General features: G+C 39.2%; 1 protein-coding gene across 1 annotated transcript; it reads left to right on the top strand.

The window, feature by feature from the left end:
• Window positions 1–1,332: 1,332 nt before the first annotated feature.
• Window positions 1,333–2,280, top strand: LOC122695624 (olfactory receptor 56A3). Its single transcript, XM_043905780.1, has one exon. The coding sequence runs from the start codon at window positions 1,333–1,335 to the stop codon at window positions 2,278–2,280; it is 948 nt and encodes a 315-aa protein (XP_043761715.1).
• The last annotated feature ends 7,366 nt before the right edge of the window (window positions 2,281–9,646 follow it).

The following is a 9,646-nucleotide window of genomic DNA, read 5'->3' as shown; positions in this document are numbered from 1 at the left end:
TCCAGCCTATTCCCCATGTACGTTAGTCAGCCCTCCCCTATACAACCATAATAGTTTATGCAAGACTCTGTCATTGCTTATAGCACTGTTTTCTTGTATTATCCATTGTCCTTAGAATGGCTTTTGTTTTCCCTCTTTCAAACTTAAGGACATTTCCTAATTAAGTTTTGTGACACTAGTCCTTAACAGCATGATGAGGGAATGTTTAAATAACAAGAAAACAATATCAACATTGAACAAGTGCCTAGAAGTGTATGGGGATGGGGCAGGGAGGATGGGGACTTGTATGTGGATTACTATATTGAAGATGGAAAGAGGAAATCCGAAGGAGATGGAAGAGCTTTAAAGGTGGACATCATCACCCTCACATTATTGCAGTCAGAAGAATCATTTTTCATCAGTCCAGCATTGGGGTTTCCATGGTGACTCAGCAGTAAAGAATCCGAGTAAAGACTTGGATTCAATATCTGGGTTTGGAAGATCTCCTGGAGAAAGGAATGGCAACCCACTCCAGTATTCCTGCCTGGTAAATCCCATGGGCAGAGGGTCCTGACAGGCTACAGTCACTGGGTTTGGAAAGACTTGAAGATGGCTTGGAGATTAAACAACAACAGCAACAATCAGTCCAGCATAGCTTGGAGGAATTACTCAATCTCATGTTAAGGTTGTTTCTTCAATAAGTTAGGAATTCTACCGATAGGAAGGTTAAGAAATAGAAAAAAAGCAATTTTAGGAAGAATCCATAGGAAACAAATTAAGATGATTTTTAAGGGAGAATCCAAACTCTATTTTTGCAGTATAATATTTTTAAATATATAACTCAAAATAAAAGTGGCTGAAAGGTCAGATGGGGGTGGATGGAAGTTTTCAGCTATTTATGTGAGTCCCTAGTTTGTGACAGTCTCTGCTATTTTTTTGCATGCATTGTTATAGTTAAACTGTGGGTGTGACACATTCTGTATGGTCTTTTAAAAAACAGGAAGAAACTTGCAGGTACAAACTTGGACAATAATTTGTCACAAAATTTAATAGTTTTCTAAATAATTTTCTATGTCTTTTAGTTTCTGTAACGACTTAATTAATTAAAAAATAACCTTGAACAAATCAAACATGCATAAACAAATCATATAACTTCATCCCCTTACATTCTCTAAAGTAATAGGAATAATCAAGTAGAACATCAAAAAGGATAATAATTCAAGATAGCCTGCTAGGATCCACAAATCACTAGATAAAGCAAGTTCTATTTTCATATACCTCAAATAAATAGCTGATTTTTTATCTTAATTTTACAGATCACTAAAAGAAAGCTATAGAAATAAATGACAAAATATGACAGTACACCAAAATGGCAATATCTCCACTGAGGCTTCAGATTTCCTCCTCAATTGTTTTGCTAGGTCCCCAAGCTGGCAACTCTGGTTGTCCCTGCCCCTTAGCCTCCTCTTCCTCCTGGCCATGGGGGCCAACACCACCCTCTTGACCACCATCCGGCTGGAGGCCTCTCTACATGAGCCCATGTACTACCTGCTTAGCCTCCTATCTCTGCTGGACATGGTACTCTGCCTCACTGTCATCCCCAAGGTCCTGGCCATTTTCTGGTTTGACCTCAGGTCAATCAGCTTCTTTGCCTGCTTCCTTCAGATGTTCATCATGAATTGCTTCCTTGCCATGGAGTCCTGCACATTCATGGTCATGGCCTATGACCGCTATGTGGCCATCTGCCATCCTCTGAGGTACCCATCCATCATCACTGACCAATTTGTTGTCAAGGCAGCCATTTTTATTTTGGCAAGAAATTCCCTTACTATTCTGCCCATTCCTATTCTCTCAGGACGACTCCATTATTGTGGGAGAAATGTCATTGAGAACTGCATCTGTGCCAATATGTCAGTCTCCAGGCTCTCCTGTGATGATATTACCATCAATCGTCTCTATCAGTTTGCATTTGGCTGGGCACTGCTGGGATCTGACCTAATCCTCATCTTCCTCTCCTACACCCTCATACTAAGGGCTGTGCTAAAACTCAAGTCAGAAGGAGCTGTGGCCAAGGCCCTAAGCACGTGTGGCTCCCACTTCATCCTGATCCTCTTCTTCAGCACCATCCTCCTGGTCTTTGTCCTCACTCACGTGGCAAAGAAGAAGGTGTCCCCTGACGTGCCAGTCTTGCTCAATGTCCTCCACCATGTCATTCCTGCAGCCCTCAACCCCATTGTCTATGGGGTGCGAACCCAGGAGATTAAGCAAGGAATCCAGAGGTTACTGAAGAAAGGATGGTAATTAAGACAACTAGGTAGGATGGTTTTCAAATCAGTAATAAATGAGTGGACTGAAGTTCATATCTTTAAATTTTAATCTCAAACTGGATGAACTGACTGTGTCCCCTTTAATAAAGCTGAAGTTGCATTTAGAGTTTCTCTTTCTCTCACTCCTCATCAGAAATCTCCTTAGCCCTTCTCCTTTTGTCCCACACTTATCTTATTTTGCCCAAAATATTGAGTTTTCTTAGGCAGGTTCTAAAGTGAGAAATTTATGTTCATAAGCATATAACTGTTAACATGACATAAATTTTATATTCTTGAGAATAAAACTGTGGGTACTTTGTGAGCTGTGACGTATAATGTGTAATGTGTTCTTATTCTTATCCACAGAAGTAAGCATATTGGAGACAAAGACATGAATTTCAGGCCTTAATGTTAGAAGGTTATTGCTAGTCTGCGATTGAGTATTTTCTCTGAATGTTCAACCTCATTATTGGCTTTTCTGTAATTGAGTGTTCTCTCTCAACCTGCAAGCACATTGTTGGCTTCCTTTGTCATTCTGTCTCTTCTCTTTTAGTCGATAAGGTTTTCTTTGCAAAGTGTATTGCAAAAAGGACTTCCCTGTAGCTCAAATGATAAAGAATCTGCCTGCAATGCAGGAGAGCAGAGTTCAGTCCCTGAATCAGGAAGATTCTCTGGAGAAGGGAATGGCAATCCACTCCAGTATTCTTGCCTGGAGAATTCCATGGACAGAGACACCCGGCAGACTACAGTCCATGGGATTGCAAAGAGACTAAACCAAATCACATTACAAAAGGACAAGATTTATGCCTCTATTGTTCATGTGCATGACAATTATCAGAGTTTTCTTATATTTCTCATAGAACTTCCCTGTAGTTCAAATGGTAAAAAATCTGCCTGCAATGCAGGAGACCAAGGTTCAGTCCCTAAGTCAGTAAGATCCTCTGGAGAAGGGAATGGCAATCCACTCCAGTATTTTTGCCTGGAGAATCCCACGGACAGAGGAGTCTGGCAGACTACAGTCCATGGGATTGCAAAGAGTCAGACACAACTAAGTGACTTAACCACTTTCTTATATTAAGAGATGCCTAATTTTTTATCCCCATGAATCTACACTTGACCACTTATCTTTGTGATTCAGAGTGTCACAGTGTAAGGTATGCAAATATAGCTTTGCTAATAAGTTAAAGATTTATAAGCATTATTCAATAATGATGAAATATAAAACAGATTATATGATTATTATTTCCTATGATTTGGATATCTTCTGAGCACACATCTCCTGTGTCTGGGAATTCTGTTAACTATTAAGCTACAAAAGTAAATAGAATTTTATTATTGCTTTCAGGATCTCAAAGTTTGATTTGCAGGAATATAAATATTAATTCAAGGAATATATTCTTCTCAAATGAAGAGTTTTTCAATGTTGAACAATTTACTTAGCCTCTTTGACTATTAGTTTTTCAATGTTTAACAATTTACTTAGCCTTTTTGACTATTAGTATTTAATAGGTCAGGTCATATAACCTATTTCATAGTGTTGGTATGAAGATAAAAAAAAAGAGAGAAGAGCATGCTAGTTAAGTTTTAAAAGTATTCAAGTAATGTTGGTAGCAAACTCCAAGAGACAGTGAAGGACAGAGAAGCCTGGTGTGCTGCAATTCATGCTGTCCCATGGTTGGACACGATTTAGCAACTGAACAACAATGTTGGTAGAAGGAGCCATTATTTATGCCCCCTCCTTACCCCTCTTGCATTTTTGATGATCCAGCGGATGTTGGCAACTTGATCTCTGGTTCCTCTGTCTTTTCTAAAACCAGCTTGAACATATGGAAATTCACAGTTCACTTACTCCTGAAGCCTGGCTTGGAAAATTTTAAATAATAAAACTGAGCCTCTTAGTGTTTTTCTGATGTTATATAGCAAGTAAGAATCTCCAGTGGAAAGGGTCTAAAAAGGAACAGCTTGCCAATTATACAAGGCATTTCTTTAAAGGGACACCCTCTGTTAGCTTTTTCACTCACTGGTCCTTAGCAAGACTGGCTTGACATCTTGCAATTTCCAGATGTCAGGTAATGATATCCAAAAACTCTCAAAAAATACTAAATTAACCTTGCTTTTATGAGTGTCAGTGATAAATGTTTTAAAATCACATAAACTGCAATTTATGTAAGAAAGAGTCTTAAGTGAAAGACATGATGATTACAAAACAGTTTTGGAAATGCAAGTGGTCATTTGTTTTCCCGGAACTGACTTTGATAGAGAGTTATTGGCATGAAAAGTCCTCTCACTTCTAACAATCCAACAGGATAAAAAGGAGCCCTATGTCACTTAAATATTATTAAATTAATTATATCTTGGTTATCAATCAAATGAAAAGATCTGGACAGATTTGGGAATGTCCAACTTTAAAAGCTACCTGTATGGCTTGTAAAAATTGACTGGAAGAGGTGGTGCATGAAAGGGTAAAGTCCAAGAGATAGGTGGTAATTCAAAAGTGATGACCCTGCCTTACAGTCAGAAGCACATGTAACTTCTGGTGAGACCACTGTTTATTAAGATGCTATGAGCAAATACAACTACAAAAAAGAAAATAAGCACAAAGCAACAAGTGTAAGTGAAAGTGCTTCAAATGGTAGGCACAAATCTGAGATCAAACTGCATCTGATATAGGCAATTCTGTGAAAGAGGCTCCAAGGTGAGAAGCAGTAGTTCTTTCAAGTTTTATGTTGACTAATAGCTTTCCAATACAAAAGATACTAGAGAGCCAAATTTTATAGATAACAATGACAATGTAATAACAGTCAGGTGCTTCTAACATGCTCACATTTATTCCTCACAACAAGTATGCAAATTAGGAATATGAGGCAGATGATTTAAGGAACTTGTCACATGAAAGAGCTGGAAGCTGAATTTTCTTCTATCTAACCTTGAGCCAGGACACTTGGTCACAGGAACAGGGGATAGTTAGAAAAATTCAGTAAGAGAAGATGAACCACCCTTTTGAACAGTCACACACTAATTGTAGTGTATTGCTAAATAAGCAATTAGATAAAGAAATTATCTTTTTTACATTAAAAGTGTCACAAGAGTAGGGCTTCTTGAAAACTTCACTCAAGTAGAACTATTGGTCACACACATGAAAAGATTAAAGAATGGATTTGAGTGTTTTACAGTCACTAGAAACTGTCAACATAGAAGTGCACAGGATTAAATTTAAGCACAAGGCATATTTTTATTGAAAGTCAGTTCAGTCACTAAGTTGTGTCTGACTCTTTGTGACCCCATGGACTGCAACACGCCAGGCTTCCCTGTTCATCACTCACTCCCAGAGCCTACTCAAACTTATGTCCATTGAGTCGGTGATGCCATTCAAACATCTCGTCTTCTGTCATCCCCTTCTCCTCCCACCTTCAATCTTTCCCAGCATCAGGGTCTTTTCCAATGAGTCAGTTCTTCGCATCAGGTAGCCAAAGTATTGGAGTTTCAGCTTCAGCATCAGTCCTTCCAATGAATATTCAGGACTGATTTCCTTTAGAATTAACTGATTGGATCTCCTTGCAGTCCAAGGGACTCTCAAGAGTCTTCTCCAACACCACAGTTCAAAAACATCAATTCTTCAGTGCTCACCTTTCTTTATAGTCCAACTCTCACATCCATACATGACTACTGGAAAAACCATAGCTTTGACTAGACGTACCTTTGTTGGCAAAGTAATCTCTCTGTTTTGTAATATGTTGTCTAGGTTGGTCATAGCTTTTCTTCCAAGGAGCAAGCATCTTTTAATTTCAGGGCTGCAATCACCATCTGTAATAATTTTGGAGCCCCCCAAAATAAAATTTCTCACTGTTTCCAATGTTTCCCCATCTATTTGCCATGAAGTGACAGGACCAGATGCCGTGATCTTAGTTAAGCCAACTTCTCACTTTCCTCTTTCACTTTCATCAAGAGGCTCTTTAGTTCTTCTTCACTTTCTGTCATAAGGGTAATGTCATCTACATTTATGAGGTTATTGATATTTCTCTTGGCAATCTTGATTCCAGCTTGAGCTTCATCCAGCCTGGCATTTCACATGATGTACCCTGCATATGAGCTAAATAAGCAGGGTGATAATATACAGCCTTAATGTACTCCTTTCCCGATTTGGAACCAGTTCATTTTTCCATGTTTGGTTCTAGCTGTTGTTTCTTGACCTGCATACAGATTTCCCAGGAGACAAGTAAGGTGGCCTGGAATTCTCATCTCTTTAAGAATTTTCCACAGTTTGTTGTAATAAACACAAAGGCTTTGGTGTAGTCAATAAAGCAGAAATAGATGTTTTTCTGGAATTCTCTTGCATTTTTGATGATCCAGCGGATGTTGGCAACTTGATCTCTGGTTCCTCTGTCTTTTCTAAAACCAGCTTGAACATATGGAAATTCACAGTTCACTTACTCCTGAAGCCTGGCTTGGAAAATTTTAAGCATTACTTTGCTAACATGTGAGATGAGTGCAATTGTGCGGTAGTTTGAATATTCTTTGGAATTGCCCTTATTTGGGATTGGGATGAAAACTGACCTTTTCCAGTCCTGTGGCCACTACTGAGTTTTCCATATTTGCTGGCATATTGAGTGTAGCACTTTCACAGTATCATCTTTTAGGATTTGAAATAGAGAAATTGGAATTCCATCACCTCCACTAGCTTTGTTCATAGTGATGCTTCCTAAGGCCCACTTGACTTCACATTCCAGGATGTCTGGCCCTAAGTGAGTGATCACACTATCATGGTTATCTGTGTCATGAAGATCTTTTTTGTATAGTTTTTCTGTGTATTCTTGCCACCTCTTCTTAATATCTTCTGCTTCTGTTAGGTCCCTACAATTTCTGTCCTTTATTGAACCCATCTTTGCATGAAATGTTCTCTTGGTATCTCTAATTTTCTTGAAGAGACCTCTAGTCTTTCCCATTCTGTTGTTTTCCTCTATCTCTTTGCATTGATCGCTGAGGAAGGCTTTCTTATCTATCCTAGCTATTCTTTCGAATTCTGCATTCAAATAGGTATTTCTTTCCTTTTCTCCTTTGCTTTTCACTTCCCTTCCTTTCACAGCTATTTGTAAGGCCTCATCAGACAGCCATTTTGCTTTCTTGCCTTTCTTTTTCTTGGGGATGATCTTGATTCCTGTCTCCTGTACAATGTCACGAACCTCCATCCATAGTTCACCAGGCACTCTGTCTATCAGATCTAGTCCCTTAAATCTATTTGTCACTTCCACTGTATAGTCATAAGGGATTTGATTTAGGTCATACCAGAATGGTTTAGTGGTTTTCTCCACTTTCTTCAATTTCAGTCTGAATTTGGCAATATCGAGTTCATGATCCGAGCCACAGTTAGCTCCCAGTCTTGTTTTTGCTGACTGTATAGAGCTCCTCCATCTTTGGCTGCAAATATTATAATCAATCTGATTTCGGTGCTGACAATCTGGTGATGTCCATGTGTAGAGTCTTCTCTTGTGTTGTTGGAAGAGGGTGTTTGCTATGACCAGTGCGTTCTGTTGGCAAAACTCTATTAGCCTTTGCCCCGCCAAATTTGCCTATTACTCCCAGTGTTTCTTGACTTCTTACTTTTGCATTCCCATCCCCTATGATGAAAAGGACATCTTTTGGGGGTATTAGTTCTAGAAAGTCTTGTAGATCTTCATAAACTGTTCAGCTTCTTCAGCATTACTGGTCAGGGCAAAGACTTGGATTACCATGATATGGAGTGGTTTGCCTTGGAAATGAATAGAGATCATTCTGTTGTTTTTGAGATTGCATCCAAGTACTGCATTTCAGACTCTTTTGTTGACCATGATGGCTACTCCATTTCTTCTAAGGGATTCCTGGCCACAGTAGTAGATATAATGATCATCTGAGTTAAATTCACCCATTCCAGTCCATCTTAGTTCGCTGATTCCTAGAATGTCGATGTTCACTCTTGTCATCTCCTGTTTGACCACTTCCAATTAGCCTTGATTCAGGGACATAACATTCCAGGTTCCTATGCAATATTGCTCTTTACAGCATCGAAACCTGCTGTCCCATTCATCACCAGTCCCATTCACAACTGGGTGTTGTTTTTGCTTTGGCTCCATCCCCTCTTTCTTTCTGGAGTTATTTCTCCGTATGATCTCCAGTAGCATATTGGGCACCTACCGACCTGGGGATTTCATCTTTCAGTGTCCTATCTTTTTGCCTTTTCATACTGTTCATGGGCATCAGAGGTAAGGAGCAGTGGCTGCGCATTGCTGGAGCAGCCATGAAGAGAGACCCCACGTCCAGGGTAAGAGAAACCCAAGTAAGATGGTAGGCACTGAGAGAGGGGATCAGAGGGTAGACAGACTGAAGCTACAATCACAGACAACTAGCCAATCTGATCACATGGACCACAGCCTTTTCTAACTCAGTGAAACTATGCCATGCTGTGTGGGGCCACCCAAGATGGCTGGGTCATGGTGGAGAGGTCTGACAGAATGTGGTCCACTGGAGAAGGGAATGGCAAACCACTTCAGTATTCTTGCCTTGAGAACCCCATGAACAGTATGAACAGTATTGATCACTTAGGAAGGCTTTCTTTTCTCTCCTTGCTATTCTTTGGAACTCTGCATTCAAATGGGTATATCTTTCCTTTTCTCCTTTGCTTTTCACTTCTTTTCTCAGCTATTTGTGAGGTCTCCTCAGACAACCATTTTGCCTTTTTGCATTTCTTTTTCTTGGGGATGGTCTTGATCACTGACTCCTGTACAGTGTCATGAACCTCCATCCATAGTTCTTCAGGCACTCTGTCTATCAGATCTAATCCCTTGAATCTATTTTTCACTTCTACTGCATAATCATAAGGGATCTGATTTAAGCCACACTTGAATGTTCTTTGTTTTTCCCTACTTTCTTCAATATAAGTCTGAGTTTTTCAATAAGGAGTTCATGATCTGCACTACAGACAGCTCCCTGTCTTGTTTTTGCTGACTGTATAGACAGAAGATATCTCCATCTTTGGCTGCAAGGAATGTAATCAATCTGATTTTGATATTGACCATCTGGTTATGTCCATGTGTGAGTCTTCTCTTGTATCATTGGAATATACATTTCTGAAAAAGAAAAATACTTTTTTGATTAAAAAATATATATTTCTGATAAAAAATAGATATTTTTATCAATACATTTCTGAAAAATCAGAACTTGATACTCATTGATATCAAAGCTATTTGTCTTGACCCTTCTAACCCTAGAGTTTGGTGTTCTAAAATTAATCATGCCTTTATTTCCTAAGTATCCCATTTTATCCATTTAACTGGTCCAGGAAAATTAACTCTGAGACTCCAGCTATGTCTTTGGGGCATTATTGACTG

Source organism: Cervus elaphus, chromosome 1, assembly GCF_910594005.1.
Source record: "Cervus elaphus chromosome 1, mCerEla1.1, whole genome shotgun sequence".
Classification (NCBI taxonomy): Eukaryota; Metazoa; Chordata; class Mammalia; order Artiodactyla; family Cervidae; genus Cervus; species Cervus elaphus.
The sequence above is the reverse complement of the archived record's forward strand: the minus strand, read 5'-3'. Positions and strand labels throughout refer to the sequence as shown.